We start from the raw sequence: 19,332 nt of genomic DNA on the forward strand, positions 1-19,332 counted from the left end.
AGGCTGCACACGCCACATGCCCTCCGTGTACTTTGTTGAAACGTCCGGTTTCCTTGAGTGACGTATCAATCACAGCTGTGGGTGCTGGAGGGGGAGATGGGAGCCTAACACCAGGCCTGCTGTAAGAGGAGTCAGGAATGAGCTGTTAGTGTCTCGGCACGACCGCTGGATTACAGATGATGATATGTTGTTCCGTCAGCAACATGCAACAACAACAACAGCGAGGAGTGTGTCACCGCCGACACGTTCAGGCAACAGAAAAACACGAGCATGTGTACAGAATGGAGAATTGAGAGCAAGTGAGTATTTTGGTCATGGGGAGTTTGTAAGGTCATTTAGATTTACATGTTAGACATGACATGACAAATGACAAAATAAGAGAAATACCTACTTTAGATGGCAAACAATGCTTTTGACCCATTTTTTCTTTCTCCTAAATGTTTTTTTCTGGTACAAAAGAAGATTGGACAGAACAAATTTAAAACATTAAAATGAACATGTTCAGCTTCTTGGATCGCTGTTCAGGGTGATGAGGTGAAGATGGGCTGAACTTGACGAAGAAGATCGCTCACTGTACATGTATAAATCACGTCTAGTTGTTTCTCCCTGTGCTCACTTTAACTTCATTTATTTTCTCATTCTGTGATTCTCTCATTTTCATTAACACCATTCACAAAAAACATTTATCTGTCCCCGTCAATTAAACCATAAATAACTAAATCATTATCAGCGGTTCAGCGGGTGAAATTCCTCTTCAGGTGGCAGAATCTGATTGGCTCAGACTTTGCACTCCAGTTGGCACAGATTCAAAGCCTCAACTGTTGTGTGAACAGAGAACACGCTGTGCTGCATTTAGCTTCCTGTCCTCTCGGAAATAGCAAAACCTTTACAGAAAGAATTATGAATGGAGAACACTGGACACACTTTAAGATCCAGCCAATGTAAAGTTACATTTTCCGAACAGTTTTGTTTTTTTTAATCTCACCGATGCTTTTGGACGCCGTGCAATATTAAATGGGCAGCGTGGGCGTACTCGCTGCACTGTTTTGCCGAATTGGCAGACATTGCTGGAACTCTCGCCCTGCTCGTTCATCCTTTCTTCACGCTTTCACACTTCAAGTAATCGTCCGACCATTTATTAGAAGTGCAACCTGTATTCTTGCTTTGATTTGTCCCCGAGCACTTTGTCATATTCGGTCCCCTCATCACAGTTCTCCCATTCATCTCCGATCGATTTCAGTGTTTCTGACAGTAATATTGGAGCTGGGATATGAGAGCATGAAGTGTGATTTATGTGAGGCACTTGATAGTGGAGCCATGCGAGATGTGGGCTGAGGAGTTTTCCCACACCCCCCCTCCTCCTCCCCCCATCCTCTCCTCCCCCTACCCCCCTGCCCCGAGGATGCATGAAATTGAGCAGAATGACTCCACTCATCCTTCTATAAATTACTCTCCATATGCTCCACCTAGACAACCATATTCAGAGCGGAAAAAAAAAAAAAGACGTATTTTTAGATTGAATATTTCTCTTTTGAGGTTTGATGTGAGAAATTGAAGTGTGACATTTGTCTGTTGTGGCTTGTTTTAAACGTGTGTGAAGTCCTCTCTCTGCTGCCGAGGCTTTTGGAAGCACTTTGAAACATTTGCAGTGAGTCAAATTGGGAGGAAAAGACGACTTCTCTCCGCTGCTGTTTTCACTCCATTGTTTGCTTCTTTGTGACGATGGCAGGGAGGAACTCTTTAAAGGCACCAGTCGCTGAATATTAGATGGATACACCCCCCCCCCCTTCTTTTCTCATAACTTCTGCCAACACAGAGATGATTCAACAGGCAACTACAAAGACAAATTTCATTATAATATCAATGTCTTATCTCTGCTCATCTCCTGGACCCCACCTACCCCTGTGACACTTATTACCGACAGTAATTTGGCACTGCAGTTATCTCAATTACAAATGGAACCATAACCTCCTATGGTGATGTTAAATCGATTTTAGCATTTCAGACATAACCATTTCTGCAGCCGTGTCGCTTTTCAAAGCTGTTCCACCTCTGTGGGATTGGATCGCAGTTTGCACATGACCCCTCTGTAGCTGCCGGAATTACATTTTTAACTTTGGCTCAACACCCGACTCCCTGTTAAGAATACAACCGCAAATGTACTTGGCCATGTTTTAAGTGTCAACTTCCTAAAGCTTGCTTTTCTTTTTTGTCTGTGTGTGTGTGTGTGTGTGTGTGTGTGTGTGTGTGTGTGTGTGTGTGTGTGTGTGTGTGTGTGCGCGTGTGTGTGCGTGTGTGTGTGTGTGTGTGTTGTAGTCCTGCTGCGCGAGGAGGTGGCCCAGCTCCAGGAGGAGGTGCACCTGCTGCGGCAGATGAAGGACATGCTGAGTAAGGACCTGGAGGAGACCCAGGGAGGCTGCTCTGCCGACGTGCTCTCCGCCACCGAGCTCCGCGTGCAGCTGGCCCAGAAGGAGCAGGAGCTGGACCGAGCCAAGGAGGCCCTGCAGGGTGAGGACGGTCAAACATGAAGCTGTGTGTGTCATTTCGCTCAGTAGCATCTGTTTGATCAAAAAAATATGGACAATGGTGTAAACAGATGGAAGGCAGGATTTTTCTGTCTTTCCTGTCAACTGTCAAAATGAGGCAAAATCGTCCCAAACTCTTTTGACAAAGCAATTGTTCGTACTGAAATAGTGAATGATAAGTTACTTCTCTGATGTGAGTTATAATTCTGGTCTGCTACCCCAGCACCAAGGACAAATGTCAAATGGTGTCATATAAAAATCAGAAAAAGCCACTTAACGTGCAAAAGAGCCTATTAACGAACCTGAACAAGACAGTTCAGCACAGAGACACACAGAGAGTATTTAACAGTTTAAACACCTTTCATAGCCACGTATCTTGAGTAGCACAACAGCTATAGGTCGTTTTGCCCTGTTAGCTGAAAATTGGACGTATGCAAAGCCGACTGAAGTTTCATTAACTCTCTGCTCCTGCTGAAAACACACTCTAATTATTTTTGCTCCCAGCTGCTTCAGCCTTTTCTGTTTTCCGCTCCCCACTCACGCTGAGAGAAAAGCTGCTGCATTTTGAAAACCAGTGCATTTTGTTCTTGTCACCATGATATTAACATGAGTGTCTCTAACAGTGTGTTTAATGCTGCCCATTAGCCGCATTATGGTCCATTAGCATGTGTTCCACTCGAGAGATGGAGTGGTTTTTCTTGGGGGTGGGAGGAGATGCTGGTGCCTTGACTTTTTTTTTTTTCTCCCTTTTCAAAAAAGCCGCTCCATGCTGCAGGCAAATCACACCGCTATGTTCCCACTCTGCATCGCCCACGCACCCTGATGTACATACAGCGCGATGTGCCGCGGCAGCTCCACTGTATCATCCGAGCAATGCTGGATTCTCAGTTTACGGATGAGAGAAGAAGAAATTCTAAAAGTTTGGATGTCTTTATTAGCTCCAGCAATATCTTTCACCTCAGTGTTTTATCACACTCATTTGTGTATATACAAACGAGCTCTCCAACTAAAACCAAACTGAGACTTCACATAAATAGGGATTTGAATGCTGTGAAAAGACTGCATTGAAACTAAACTCCCCGGAGAGTTTGCTGAAAGGCAAAGACATGTTTTGACTTAGTTGCTGCTCTTGTTTTTCCAGGGCGTGAATATCTAATTATCAGAGCAATGCATTGAAAATAAACACTATTAACGGCTTTCAAAGGTGAACGTGCCATTGAAATGGTTAGAGTCTCCGTTCAGACTTGCATGTTTTTTTTTTTTCTTGTGCTTCCTTTCATTAAAAATGTGTGCTTTTCTACCATACTGATTTAGAAAAAGATGTGTAGTAAGGATGCTTTATTCCTTGGTTCAAAATATGTTGAGTAATAGCTCAACAAAAAGATAAATGCTGCCATGAAAATTTGGTGGACTGTGGGTAGAATGTGCATTAACCTCCTGACCACTGGCTGACACAACATTTTATTTGCAAAAAAGAGCATTTTGGAAACTGTGTTAAAGGCGCAATATATTGAAATGTGTTACTTTTCAAATTCACGTTCAGAACAAATAGGGGTGCAGCACATCACCAGATTAACGATTGCTAACTGTAGCTGCAGCCTGCATGCCAGTTTCAGTAGACATCTCTGTAATACAATCCATAGACATTATAATGTCACAAACTGTTATTTCTTTCCATTCTTTTGGATAATTTTCTTATGTTTCAAATGTTTCCAACTAACAATCTCATAGTATCACATTGAATAATTCTCCTGTCAGGACTGATATAGTGTGTGTCGCGCTTAATGACCAACAGCGTCAGTGTTCAGTGCCTTGATCTAATGCACAAACAAAATGAAAATACTCTCACATATTGCCTTCGCCGAGTCTTTGAGCAGGGGAAAGTAATGAAGAACTTATGCCAGGCCAGGCTCAGCGGATTGCAGGGCATCAAGCAGAAATATCATCAGCGTGGCACCAAATCATTCTTTTCAAAGAATTATCGCCTGTGGAACGAAGCAAGGCACAAAAACCACCATTTGGTATCAGACAAAACGCATGACATGCTGTCAGGGGATTTTGTTTGCTGCGACATTTCACTTGACACTTGCAGCCTACGCTCTCTGAAAGAATTGAACAAAGACAAAACGGACGGCGGGGATGCGTACAATGGGGAACACTTCAAATAAATACTTATCTCTTCTTCAGCTGGATGTTTGGCTGTCTGAGCAGACTGCACACTGTGTCATACAGTCATTTGTATGACTCAGGCCTGTTAATGAAGGCCAATGCTTACTAAGCCCAGCAGGCACCGAGAGCAATCAGCAGCTAATGAAAGCTTTATAAAGGACTTGGGTTGGCTTACGAGGTCCAGAAACGCTAAGCAGGGTGGATCTGGTCTGCAATTAAGACGGGGTACGTGGGAGGACAACAGGAAATTGGCTGCTGTCATACTTGAGTCGGGTTTGTTGGAGTAATTCGGAAAGCAAATGGAAGCGACTGTGAACTCAAGTGAGAAGACGCCCCTGTTGCTGTTTCATATTTGTTTTTGCTCTCAAAGCTATTTTATATAACCAAGAGAGCAGAAGTTGAGGTTCAAATATGGCTTTTGACCCATGAAAAAAAATAAATTTGCCTTCAGTGGTGGACGCAGAAAGAATTATTTATGTTTTTTATTGTTATTTTCCACATGACCTGGCCTGTACAGCAGAAGCTGGTTCCGAGCTCTTTTGTTAGTCCACGGTTGTCACACTCCATCTTCATGCGCTGTCACAGCGGCTTGCTCAGACTCCAAGGATACTATTTTTTATGACAGCTATGAAAGGCCAACAAACGCATTAGCTAGCTTTTTGCTCTTACAGTGTTTGCATGCAGTGGGTTGCAGCCAGTGAATTCTGGCTTTGTCCCCGGGCCCCCGTATTTACAGCTGTTCCTGAGCAGAGAGTGGAAACAAATCTGTCATCCCATTTTGTCTCATCTTCTTGTTTGTGTTGCTCTTCCAGCTGCATCCATAGAACGCGTTCCTGTTCTCTATTGCAGATACTTGGCCACAATCGTGACTGCAGTGGTGGTAATTGCAGTGTGTGGGTTTAAAGTGATGAGAGCAGTGCACAGAGGGAAACTATAAAAGTCAAGGAAAGACAGGTTTATTTTGTGTAAGTTAACAGGTTGACGAGTTTTTTACGGCCATGGGGGACGATAGAGGAAGATGATGGAGACATTTTAACTGAGGAAAGCAGAAAGATATGAGTAAATGCTAACCAGCTAGCAGTTCTTTGTCCATGGGATCATTGTGGGCCAGATGTCCAAAGATGTTCAGGCAGAAGTGTTTAAACCTGTTTCGAACAGTGAAGGTCAAGGCAAAATCTCAATCAAAATCTTCATACCAACTGTTAAAATATGTTGTTTTACCTTGAAATGTTACTTTAGGATTACATTTAAGTTGACTATTACAGAGCATTTCTAACACCTCAACTAACAGAGGTAACTGTTTTTTTTTTTTTTAATGGATTAGACAGCCTTTTTGTTTATCATCATTAAGTTGCGTATCCTTAGATTTCGTTCAGCGTTGGACTGTCGGGTGTCAGGGCAACTTGGAGGTCGACATCTGCCTGTTCAGAGCACCACATAGTTCACGTCTGAGGTCATGTTTATTTCGAATGTTCCTCAGCATCCTTTGTCTGGTTACCTTTTGTGCTTCAAAGGTTTGTGATACAGTAGTTGTTGGCATCGGAAATAGTTGGGTGGCTTCTGATGGAAACTAGATAAATAAATAAAAACATAGGACATGTTCCGGAGAAGACCTCATTAACTACAACAATTTCCGTATGCTGCCGATTGATTGGAGGCAGGATGTCGGCTCGATTTGATTTCCCCTTGTTTTCGTAAGGCTGGCATATTGTGAACATCCCGCCAGATGCTCTGGAAAAGTGTTTTCCTAAAAGAGCGAGAGCAATGTTTGGAGTTTTTAAGCGCCCCAGGGGCCCACAAACAATTACTGTGATGCGGAGGAGCTTTGCGTTTTCTCGTGTTTATTTATTTATTTTGCCATTGTTCTGCTTTTGGATGACAAAGCAAAGGACTGGAGTGATGAAGTCGCCTGATCCAAACGCATCATCCCCTGCTTTGCTCTCTGCCACTTGAGATAATACCTGTTTACTTTGGGAACGGTTCACAGAAACTGTGTTGTCACTCCTGCCTTCAGTTTCGACAGTCTGTAGCTGAATTACATGCAGATTCTTTGGGGCCCATGAATACAAAATGGAGAACGCGGAGAGGAACGCTGCTTCGTAGTCAGTTTTGTCTCCTTCATTTTCTCCCTCGGTGTCTCATCCTCCGTCTCCGTTTGGTGCGATGCCCACGCCATTTCAGTGTTAAGACCCGAGCTCATTCCCACTGTGTGCCAGACATTAGCCTGCGAGCACTGTTATTGTAATCGTGGGTAATTGCAATCTCTCACAATTACAGGTTTTGTTGTGATGCCTGTAGGAGCTCTGTCCAACCCAAAAGCTGCTGCTTGAAATCATTTCGCCCACCCCACCTTGAAGTACACAAATGGAAATGAACTGAAACTGGCCCCACAATCGCCAAAGCCTTGAGTGAAGGTACAGGGAGAAAATGTAGTGCTTAGTTAACGCAGTTGGTCTGTGCTCAGAAAGAGTTTTATAGGTTTACCCAGTACTTATTTGGACTTTCTAATCAAAGTGTTGTGAGGAATTTTCAAAGTATAGCAGGCCTTCACTGTTTTTTTTTTTTGTTTTTTTTGTTTTTTTTAATTAGCTGTTGGCTAATTACTATCACTGAGGGACCCACAGTCAATCCAGAACTCAAATGAAAGCATGTATCATCAAAGCACAGTGCTGCCTGCTCTGCTTAGTGTCATTTCACGCTACACTGTGCTCAGAAAGCAGCTCTGTCCTTGGCTACAAGGCCTCTTCATTTACTAGGTGCGTAAGCGCCACAATACCCATATACACAAACACATCCAGACACATCCAGGGATGGAAGGAGTAATCAGATCATTTTACTTAAGTAAAAAATGCTAAAACCACGCTGTAAAAACACTCCACTGCAAGTCCTGCATTCAAAACCTTACTTGAGTCAAAGCATAATTCAGATGAGGAAAATGTACTGTAGTACAAAAACTACTCACTGTGCAGTGAAATGGTCCGAGTCTATCTTTTACAGATATATTTCATGTTTTTGGATTGATATTATATAGCATTTTATTGCTGTACATGTTTAAGTTTGAGCTAATTTTAACTTCAATATATTCAGTAGTTGAATTTATGGTAATGTTTATGTAAGAGCATCGTGTTTGACGCGTCGTTGTCTTGTGTGGATCACGCATCTCTAAAAAGACAACTTATCACAAGCGTGTTTTCAGCTTTGTGACGATGCATTTTCCAGCAAATCCAGAAGGCTTTTAAAGTTTATCTATCTTAAGTAGTAGGTGAACCCTGAAAGACACTCTTAATCCTTCCGATACATGGTTTTCATTTGAAAGGATACAAGGAAAAATGTGTTCTCGTTATAGCACCCAGTAACTCATTACTCATGTAATGAAATAAAAAGCATAATATCAGCCTCTGATGCCAAGTGGAGTCGAAGTATAAATTAGTATAAAATGGAAATGCTCATATAAAGTACAGTACCTCAAATTTGTTTGAGATTAGAGATTGCAATTTTGTGCGTATAGGTGCCCCCCACAGTTTCTGAATGTGTTGCAAATACAAATCCCAGGTCTGTAACAATATGTCAGACGCAATGTAGGCGCTAACTACAAACAAAACTTGCTACATCATAACAGTGTTGAGAAATTGAACGTGTGTGACGCTGTGATCAGACCCTCTCACTGACGTTACATAGTGCAGAAACAAGTGATGGGGATAAGTTGTTATTTTAAGGTGAAACAGATAAATATTGTTGCTTTAAGTACAGTGCATTTCCTTTACTCCACTACTAAATACAACCAACACACACACACTCAGTGCCGCCAAATCTCATTATGCTACTTAACCTGATAATATTAAATTAATTGTGACAGTTTTAGTTATGAGTTTAATTTTTAAACAAACGAAATAAGAAATCCTCCAATTGAATTTTGGAAATCCTTAGGGGCTGCCATGTGTTCATAAACCTTTTATTTCCTCAGTGCTGGCAGCTCCATATTAACAGGTAATGAGAACAGTTTTGCTTTTTAATTTGCCCCTCAGTCCATTTGAATTGGACGGTCAGGAGTGAGAACACGTGGGTGGATCACAGCAAAATCAAGCGTATCTCAGTCAGCGCCGTGGAGTCAGGGTACATCGCAGCTGACTCGCTGTTCGCGCTCGAATGTTACCGCCGCGTTAGCTCACACTCGGCCTCATACAGCTCCAGTTAATTTTGTTGTGGATCCAGTGAAGACAGTGTGGTGAGTAATGAGGAGCTGTTATGGGATCAAAGCGTGATTCCCCCGATGTGTCCGTTCTGCTGTTCAAATAGCTTGCACACACACTCGTTCACGCACAAACACCAGCACGCACACACCCCTCCAGATCACCTATTAGCGAGCGATGTTTGATCTATTTTTAATGGCTCGCTCATAGGTTGTGCATAAACCTATAAAAGGGTCAAATGTCGTCGCTGCGGTATGTAGATTCTCAATGAAACATTAATGAACTTCTAATTGCCGTGTGGGAAAAATCACCACGAAGTGTGATACAGTGGAAACATTATTTCGAGCTCGTACATCCTGTGAGTTTATTCTTCCAGAGGAAGTGAGGAGGTGATAGGCTGTGCAGCTCCGAGGCTCCTACTTCATTATTCAGCTGGCAGATTTAAAATCCCAATCCGTGAACACTGGACTCCCTCCAGTGAGCTGGTGTCTCTTTTGTTCTCTCCCCAAATAATTATGTTAAGAGCCGACTAAAAGCCTGTCCCTTCTCTTTAGGGCTGAAGTTATATGAAGTAGCGTCGGTGTGAAGTGGTTTCATTCATTTATGTGAAGAACATCCTTTTCTGAGGGGGTGTTGATAAGTGGGTCTCTCTTTGTGATCCTGACGTTCGTAATGGCGCGGAAAACTGAGCTGGAAAAATTGCATATGCTATGGACGCTGACTCCTCAAAGACCCCCGTGTGTTGTTGCCAAACTCGCTTGTCAATTTAATTGGTCCGTAAAGAAAATCCATGTCATTTAGCTGAAATTGTGGCTGGGATTTTGTTTCACTGTTGCTGTAACAGATAGGGCACATCGAGCAATAGGGGTTGGTAAGTGTACCAAGATGGCTGCGGTTGATTTAGATTCTATAAGGTTGATGACTAATCAGAAGCCCTTTCTACACCGAGGTCAGGCAACACTGTCCCCGACGAAGACCCTTCTTCATGCTGGCTTTGTTTGTTCACACTGAACCAAACAAAGGCCAGTGTGTGATTTTTGGATAGCACGCCATCGTTGAGCGAGCGAAAGGGGCGCAACAACATTGTCTGTGTCTAGTGTGCCATTTTAAATAGTTACCAGGCTGCGCTTTCTGAACAATGGCATGACAATAATCATTTAGCAGCAGCAGCAGGGATGCTAACCGCTGCTGAATGGTCATTGTCGCTAGCTGCTTTTTAAATTGTCAAATTGTCGCCCCCCCCCCCCCCCCCAGTCCCGTCCTGCAAGCTCATAGGGTCAGGTAACACGTTGGTTTGGCTCTGATTCTGTCTTCACTGCAGGCAAAGAGGTGAAATAACAACATTCATTGCACTTTTCATGCAGAACGTCAGGCAGAATAACGGTGCCTCATCCCCGCTGTGTACAAAGTGCTAGGGAGTCTTTTCTGGGAGCATGAATAACGACTGACACTTACCCACATATATCCATGTTCTTTTTAAAGTGATAGTCCACCAAAAAAATGTGTTCCCTTAGCATCCAACTGTGAACCCCCTGTAGGCTTGAAAGGCAGCTGTAAACAGTTTGTAGTTTTGCTTCTTCACAAACAGCAGCAGCAGCTCTGGTCAGCTCGAATTCACGTCACTTAGAAAAAGGATTCCTGCGGTGACATTTTTTCACAGCAGGAAAAGAGAATCAAAACATACCAAAAAAATTCTCCTCCTGCAAAATATTCCACTCTTCTGCTGTCAGTAAATTCTCAGGAAGGAGAAGACATTCACAAAAGTAGCGACAGGAACCGACCCTAACGCTTTTCACCTCTACAAAGAGGAAGTGGAACAACAAATAACATGCAGTTAAAATGAAAAAGACAAAAGTAGTAACCAGCTTGCCATCTTCCCTCGTCGTCTGTCGTTTCCTGTGTATTTCTATCGAAATATATCTAGCCTATCTTTACATTTAATTGATTAAAGGAATCGTTTGCCATTTTGCAAAATATCTAACCTTTGAACAAAAAGGGATGCAAACCAAGGACCAAACCAATCTTTGAAGGTACCAATACCTGGGTAGTTTGTAGGATTATTTCCTTGCTATGACTTTACAGGGTCTTGTTGGCAACATCAGTGGAGACTGTTGAGACATAAGAGAGGTCTCCATCTTCTCATCTAACTCTCAGAAAAACAGCATACAATATTGAACGATTCCTTTAGATTACTTTTTATATGGGGCCGCCTCCAGCCAATAACTTCCTGAGAAGTCCAGCTGTTTTGTAGTTAATGAGTTGGCCCACTCATTGCAGGCGATCTCAGCCCTCCAGTGCAGCAAAGCGTCATAAAAGAGCCCAGCAGACAAAAGCTTTTAGCCCACTACAGTAGATGCCCACATTAAGCTACTTTGAAGCACAAGGGCTTTTTTGGTTGCTCAAGAGTTTTTGTGCGATGAGCTGAAAAAAAAAACAAAAAAAAAACACTCTTATGCAGATTTTAGAGAGCAAGTCAGGAGAGCGTGATACAGGCAGGTGCTTTGAACATCGGACAGCGGGAACAGTGGCTTCGGCTGTTCGTGGTGAATGTTTCTGTGCAGTCCAAATCTGTTCTCCTTCAGCTTTCAGTGTGTGAATGCAGGCACACACGGTGCTCAGTGTCACACAGGCAGCCACTGATGAACATTTTAGACATAGAGTAAAAGAAGATTCTCAAAACACACGGAAATACAGGAATGCGGTGCGTGGCGAGGAAAGGAGACAGGCGCTTGCACGGATATTGTTCCTCCATGAAACGACTATTAAATTGAAGCCTCTCTAGTAGCTTCCACTTCATGTCTCCCTCCTCCTCCAGCTCAGAACACATTAGCTTCAGCTCTGTATGGCTCCCAGGTGGTTTCCTCTTGTTTCATCTGGTAATAATTCTTGCAGGCTTTGGCCGAGCCGCGGAGCACTTCACTCATATATACGGCTGTTAGCAGAAAAGAGACATACTTTCCCCTGCCCGTCTCATCTCCATTGTTCAGTGTAAGGTAACTAGCACCAGGAGCATCTTTGTTCATTATGAGTCTCCATACCTTGGTATTAAATGGTGAGCAACAGTGCTAATATGATTTGCGTATGTGAATGGACCCTTTTACCGAGGCACAGTGAGTGCTTTCTTGCATCCGACACCAGGAGGGTTGACGTTGCCAATCGGTCACAGGTGCAGGATGTGAGGCCGCAGCGACATTTTTGGCTCATCTCAAAGACGGCTTTGATTACGCTTCCTGAGGCAGGTGCTGGGAGGTTTCCTGTTTCTCTTGGCCAGTGAGGGATGTTTCTTGTCTCTTCGTTCGCCGGCTCGTTTGGCTCGAATCCCCCCTTTCCACCAGGGATAACCGGTGAAAGAGAGTCATGTGAAAGGGTGACAGGGAAAAAAAAAAATGAAGCGGAGGAAACGGGAGGGATGAATCTGTCCTTGTGAAACCACACTTCCATTCCACACGCCTGAGCGCGCTCCCCAGACGCAACTTGTGAATGTCAAGCAATTAACCATGCTGTGGTATAAGTTAATTAATGACACACAGCTGGCTCGGAGGATGGGGGGGGGGCAAAGAAGGAGGAAGAAGAAAGGTGAGCACATGATAACAAGCGTCAAGAGAAAAAAAAACAAAGAATTGCACGACGTTATGAAATGACTGTCAGAGCGTCAGTGCTGTGAGGGAATCGATGTCAAAGTGAAGAAAACTGAGGTGGACAGACACCGAAAGAATACATAAAATGTAAATAAAACATATATTGTCAGTTTGGATAGATAGCTGGGGGGGGACGCCGCTTTAAGCCAGCGGATGTCTGGAAAACAAACCTCGCGTGGAAATCGTGAGAAAGCAGGCGAAGAGGCAGATGCAGGGGAGAGAGAAAAAGGATATGTTGTCTTTGAGAAAATTAGAGCCTCTGTGAATAACTACACTAAACCACATTTTTTATCATGATGCGTGGGTGAGGTGCCAGGGGATTAGAGAGAGTGTGTGGCAGGGAGATAGATGAGAAGAGAGAGCCAGCCTCTTAATGAATCCAGCAGCGGAGAGGAGATTGACGGGGGGGGGGCTCGTGTGTGATTCACCCCGCTTTATCATCACGCAGTCACGCCACATTAGACCAGCAACAGCAGGTGGATTTAATGCTTTCACTTCAAATGCTTCATAGTGCTTAATAACTTGTTATTATTCATTAAGAACCTGCTATAATGTGGACTAAATGAAGAAAAAATACTGGACATGAATCATCTCAAAAAGTGTAAGCAGTGGCATACGTGACCCGTTTAGAGTAATTTCCATTTCTGCAGTTAATGTTGAAACTTCACCACATAAGCAAATATGACTAGGTCTCTAAGAATCCCTCTTTCTCTTTCTCTTTCTCTTTCCCTTTCTCTCTCATCCTTCCCTGCAGCCATGAAGTCGGACCGGAAGCGTCTGAAGGCGGAGAAAGCAGACCTGGTGAACCAGATGCAGCAGCTTTATGCCACACTGGAGAGCCGCGAGGAGCAGCTCCGCGACTTCATACGCAACTATGAGCAGCACAGAAAAGTATGGCGCCCGTGTTCTGACCGCGATCAGTCAGCAAAGCAAGTGCATGCACAAAAAGAGTTTCGGGAAAAGGAAGAAAGATCTCTCCCGTCGTAGCTGTTTGTAAGATGAATGTAGCTTCGTCCAAGCAAGAGCACGGCGAAACAGAATGAGTTCTTTCTAACAAAATGCGTGTAACAAATGACCAAATTGTTGCACGAGTAAAGTTGTCAGAATGACTGAAAATATTTCTCTCTCGGCATTATGGTTAGACGTTCAGGTTTGTGTGTTGCTGTTGTTTTTTGTCACGTGTCACTTCCAGAACGTGAAATTAATCACTTAGACCTTTTTCTTTCTCTGGGAAAAAAATGATCACACTAAACTGATCTGAAATTGGGTTTGGTGCTATAATCAAACAGACTTGCTTGATCCTTACTATTTTTCAATGGTGCGCTTGATAAGTGAACCAATCCATCAGGATCTCTGTGTCTGCTAGGAGAGCGAGGATGCGGTGAAGGCGCTTGCCAAAGAGAAAGACATGCTGGAGAGAGAGAAGTGGGACCTGAGGCGGCAGACCAAGGAAGCCACGGAGCACACGGGGATGCTGCGCTCCCAGCTCGACCTCAAGGAGAACCGCATCAAGGAGCTGGAGGCTGAGCTGGCCATGGTGAGGCAGGAAGACAGACTGAGATGGGTGATCAGGGGCGAGCTGACTGACAGACAGGCCGGCAGGCAGACAGACAGACTCTAATCAGTGCTTTCAAAAATTGTTTACCTCTTTCTTTGCCATTGTTAAACATCAATTTTCTCCATTTTTAGTCTTTGATGGCACTTTTTATATGCGTAGAATAAAACCAACAATAGAAAGCAAGATCAGGGAAAGTACAGTCGTCGAGGCTCAGACACACATGCATCACTTGTGTTTACTGAAGTATTTTCAATACGCTGTCAGCCACTATGTACTAGTTTGGATATACTGCATATGATCAAACGCAGGAAGCCTTTGAATGTACAGTATAGACATCCCTCATGTCTCCAACCCCCCAGATGAGTAACTGTGTCAATCAGAGAATGGAGTTCCGGGTGTTTGAGCGGGTTGCGGACAGGGACTACTACTCTCCTAGGGTCATGGCGGTAAGATGGGCCCCCCCAGCTTTAAATTTTGACCTTTTCTCGACCCCTCTGCTCCCTGGAAATCTTTCCTACTTATGACCTAATTGTCGTTTTGGAAAGCCCCTCCTCTCAGCTGCACGTTTTACACTAACCCACAGCCGACCCTGAGTGATCCCAGTGATCCTATCATGAGTGAACCCACGGATTTCCCGCTGTGACTGATCTGAATGTGTTTAATGTGTAATTGAGCTAAGAAATGCCCCGGGGGGGAGGAAATACATCAATATTCTGCCCACTAATGATTGCTCTGAAGGTTTGTGATTGTGCTCTGTTTTGCATGTCAAAGACTATGATTGATAATCGTTTGACCGCTGGTAGGTAGAGATGATTGCGGTGAGGCTGATTGTGCCGCCGGTGATTTGCAGCCTGCCTGGCATGATGATACGATTCACAAATATAACAAGATTTCAGGCATTTGAAAAACATGTGAAGGCTAATCAGAAAAACATTCACACAAAGAGAAAAAAAAAAAAAACTTTTGACAGACACAAAACACACGCACCAACTCATCTCCCAGGGCTCCAGCGGGTCATTGTTGCTCCTGTTCAAAATGTGGCGAGTCCCGCTTTGCGACCAGTCTCTGCAGAGCAAAATGTATTTGTTAAACTTATAGAGAGGCGTCATTATTTCCTACAGTTTCTGCATCTTTACAACTCCTGACTTCCGCCCCTGAAAGGAAGCAAACAGCAAAAACCTCCTCCAGATATGAGGTCTTTTTTTTTTGTTTTTTCCCCCTCTTCTCTGCGCTCCCAGGAGTGGTAACAAGGGATTTCACACAACAAAAGACCAACATGAATACAGCTGCATTTTTCATGAGACAACAACCACATGAAGAGCCCAGGGGAAACAACTCACATGTCTGCATGCACTCAGAGACTTGTAGTGGGATTCCAGATATGTAACGTTTCCATGTGTGCACACGTACTACGTGCATAAATAAATCAACAGAAACACAAACACCCAGTTGCCAGAACAATGTTGGTAATGTTGAGTTTCTGTAAACCATGGATATGTTTAAAGTTGCTAATGCTGCTTGAGGATCCAGGAAGCGTGCAAATGCTGATGATATTTTGATCATGACTGGTGGTATCATATGTGCAATATGTGTAATTTGTGTAAATCATGTTGGTGTGTGCTGCTCTGTTTATGTTTTTATGCTATTATCTCCAATATGGAGGAAGTTACATGTGCACAGCATTTGAGTCCCAGACAACTTTCCCATATGGAGACAATAAAGAATACAGTATCATATTGTATCTTATCAAATTCTATCATATAGTATTTTTAGGTTCAATATTACATTTGATGTTGTGACAACGCTGTGCTTATTGTCTGGAGATGCTCCAACATCCTTTCAAAAAATATCCATATTTGTCGCCGTTAACAAAGCTAGAAAATACCCTGACATCCTCTTGAAAATATTCAGTGCTTTCAAAAAATGTTGAAAAGCCTTCTTGAACAGTGGTTGTTGGCTTGACAGACTTCTCTCAGACTTGCAGTAACACTAAACTATCCGCTCAACTGCCTGACATCAGAGTCCGGTCATATACATATCATTTCAATGTGATGTGAGAGATATATGGTTGAAATGTTGATAAGATATATTTGAATGTGTCCGTGGTTTGCAAAAACTTAAACTACCAACATTTTATTCTGATGATTGGGCTGCAACAACACCAACTAAAAAAAAATAAATGAAAAGTAAAAATTTAATAAAAAATTAGAATTAAATAAAAATAAGAATTAAAGCTATTCCTCCAGGACTGTCTCTAACTGTTTGCTTTCTGACTGACTGACTGACTGCATCTATCTGTCCATCTTCTCAAGGCCAAACAGTCACTGGCCACCCTGACCAAGGACGTGCCCAAGCGCCACTCTCTGGCCATGCCCACAGAAACGGTTGTCAACGGCAACAACCAAGAGTGGGTGATGCAGGCCGACCTACCCCTGACTGCTGCCATCAGACAGAGTCAGCAGACCCTCTACGTCCACACGGGGCATCCCACGGACAGACAAGGTAGGCCGACACGACACCCTCGTCCCGTACGTGGACCGACTGACACCGGGTGGTTCTCGCCCTCTGCATGCTCATGTGAACTTGCTTCACACACATCCACTCCTGCCATCTGCTCAGTATGACCACGGTGTTGGCCACTGATGATTGCTCCGGTTGTGACATTTCATGCGCTTTATTGTAGCTGTTACAGCGAACACATTTTTGGCTTTACGGCTCTCATTTGTCTGTGCCGCACAGAAGCCTTTGGTGGCAGCTGAGGATCAGCTGGGTGTTAACTACTGTGTTTGTTTAGTTAAATGTACTTTCACAAAACATGAGAAGAGACAATGAAAATCATACATTTTTACATTTCTTTATGTTTTGGACCCTATTTTTACTTTTCAGGCCCCTCACAACATTTACAACTGTAGGTTCACAGACATGCACCACAGACGGGGAACAGTATCAGGCTGAGCAACATGGAATACAAGCATGATGATTATTGTAATTATTTTGGTTATTAGACAATATCAAATAACTATAGTCTGGAGGTAACATTATGAGTCTAATTTCACAACTCAGAATCTCCACTGTCATCCAAGCTGTCAGCCTGATCGGTTCATCCAGAACGCCCCAAAACAAAAGACTAAACATGTAAACTTTGGAGTAGAAGCTGAGCTACTGGCACCTCCCCTCTGAAAAAGAAGACAACAGACAAATCAGCCTTTGCTTCCAACAGAGTAGGAGTCCATCTCAGTCCTTGTTTTAAAAGGCAGCCACGGGTTCAAATGGGTTGCTGACTAACTGGGGACATCTGGAGGGGCAAGCACACAAAAACCAAAAAACTGAGGGAAATGTGTGAACAGTCACGAATCTCTAAATTGCTATGCAATTGGTTGTACTATATGTATCAGTCTCACTGGTACACACACACACACACACACACAAACACACACACAACACACTCGTTCATCCTCTGTGAAGCTGTTTTCACTGTTGCTTAGCAACTGCAGATGATTGCAAATAATTTCAGGCTTTTGAAATATATTTTTATTTGAGGGTGTTGTGGCGTTGAATCAGATTGTCCCTGTGCACTACTTTTGGTGCCCAAACACACACCCCAAAAAGAAAACAAGCCTTTTTTTTTTTCTCTTTTTCCCTCTCACCCCGTTGCAGTGGCTGCCGTGCGGGTGAGCCCGTGCCACTCGCGCCAGCCCTCCATCATCTCCGACGCCTCGGCGCTGGAAGGAGACCGGTCGTCCACACCGAGCGACATCAACTCGCCGCGCCACCGGACTCACTCCCTGTGCAATGTAAGAGCTGCCCACCGCTGCACCCTCCCGAGTAATCACCTCCTTTGTAGTAGCTGCCGACTGTCCTGCTCGCTGGCCGCTGCCGTTTCCCACTTTGCCATCGTTGTGGCTGAGCTCATGCCTGTCGCCTGTCTGCAGCTGTGACTTGAATTTATGTGAAAGCCGGTTGTGGTTGTCGAATCTGTGCATGTGTCGCAGCATGTCAAGTATCACTTGCCTTCTGTGTTGTGATCTTTATCTGTGCTGGTCTTTATCGCCTGCTCTGCGTCCCTTTGCTGACTTCTCTGCTCTTGCATCTCTCTGTTCCCTTCACCCATCCCTTCATCGTCCTCTTCCCTCTCCTCTCTACCCTTCTTCTTCCAGTCCCTAGAAGATCTGGAGGAGGCGAAGCGTAAGAAGAAGAAAGAGAAGATGGGCCTGGGCTCTCTGTCGCGTGTCTTCGCCCGGGGAAAGCAGCGCAAATCCCTCGACCCCGGTTTGTTTGATGGTACTTCAACGCCTGATTATTACATAGAGGAAGATGCAGACTGGTAAAAGCACACAATGTCCGAGCGAACCACCTGGAGAGCCCTTTCGTTGCAATTATCAGAAGACAAGCGCGTGTGTCCGTGTGAGAAGATGGGTGTGTGTTCGATGTGAGTGTGCACAGGTACGACAGCGTGCGCACCTGTGCAGTCTCACATGCATGCGTCGCCTGTACGCGGCTGAAGAGTGCGTGCATGCGTCGAGGGCCATGTCAGAAGGCGGCGGCGCGTCTTTGCTTTGCTGAAGTGTGAAACCTTAATGGGCAAGTTGCACCTGTATGTATGTATAGCCCTGTAAATAGAGTGTGACACGGCGACCATGTGGATATGTTCAATTGTATCTGCCCTCCAAAAAAAAAAAAAAAAAAGAGGCTGTGTTATTGGTTCTTTTAGTTGTTCTTTACATTTTGACTCTTTGTTTTCACTCAACTGGAAACTTGAAGGACTGCTGTACTTGTAAATAACAACAGTTGATGTGCACTCTGTGCGTGTAAATGTCTCCTTGTCCTGAATGCCTTTTGTTCCTTTTTGACATGTACCCCCTCCTCTTCCTCCTCCTCCTCCTGCTCCTCTCACAACCTTTTTAACTTAACCCCTCCCTGTTTATTGTCTTGCCTGGTCCATCCCCCCCTCCTCCCTTCCACACTGCCATGACGAGACCAGTTTCCTGTGGGCGACATGCAGACTCCTTAAAATCCACCTCTAATTCGGTTACACAACACATCCTTCAACCCGCCAAGAAAACCGTGCCCTCCTTGATGTTTGCTCAAATGAGACTTCAAAGAAAAACCGCCGTGCAAGGAATGAACTTTCTATGCAGAACAGTTTGTTCCATGGCAACATGAAGCCAAACAGGAAATGTAAGAAGTGTGTTTTCTATCTGCTAAGATAGAAGGTACATGCCTAAAGTACATGTGTGACATGCATGCACGTA

At 44.0% G+C, this 19,332-nt stretch overlaps 1 protein-coding gene across 8 annotated transcripts in view; it reads left to right on the forward strand.

The window, feature by feature from the left end:
- LOC119023356 (kazrin-like) overlaps window positions 1-18,878 on the forward strand; it is a 171,366-nt gene extending 152,488 nt beyond the window's left edge. For 6 of the 8 annotated variants that reach the window (XM_037105205.1, XM_037105207.1, XM_037105210.1 and 3 more), the window contains 7 exons: window positions 2,317-2,508; window positions 13,277-13,413; window positions 13,889-14,059; window positions 14,440-14,526; window positions 16,393-16,582; window positions 17,738-17,874; window positions 18,238-18,878. In XM_037105205.1, coding sequence (XP_036961100.1) covers window positions 2,317-2,508; window positions 13,277-13,413; window positions 13,889-14,059; window positions 14,440-14,526; window positions 16,393-16,582; window positions 17,738-17,874; window positions 18,238-18,408 — 1,085 coding nt within the window. In that variant the 3' untranslated portion in view covers window positions 18,409-18,878. The remainder of the gene's footprint in view (window positions 1-2,316; window positions 2,509-13,276; window positions 13,414-13,888; window positions 14,060-14,439; window positions 14,527-16,392; window positions 16,583-17,737; window positions 17,875-18,237) is intronic. The other 2 variants (XM_037105208.1, XM_037105209.1) reach the window with 2 other exon arrangements.
- Window positions 18,879-19,332: the final 454 nt, after the last annotated feature.

Source organism: Acanthopagrus latus, chromosome 7 (genome assembly GCF_904848185.1).
Source record: "Acanthopagrus latus isolate v.2019 chromosome 7, fAcaLat1.1, whole genome shotgun sequence".
NCBI classification, from domain to species: domain Eukaryota; kingdom Metazoa; phylum Chordata; class Actinopteri; order Spariformes; family Sparidae; genus Acanthopagrus; species Acanthopagrus latus.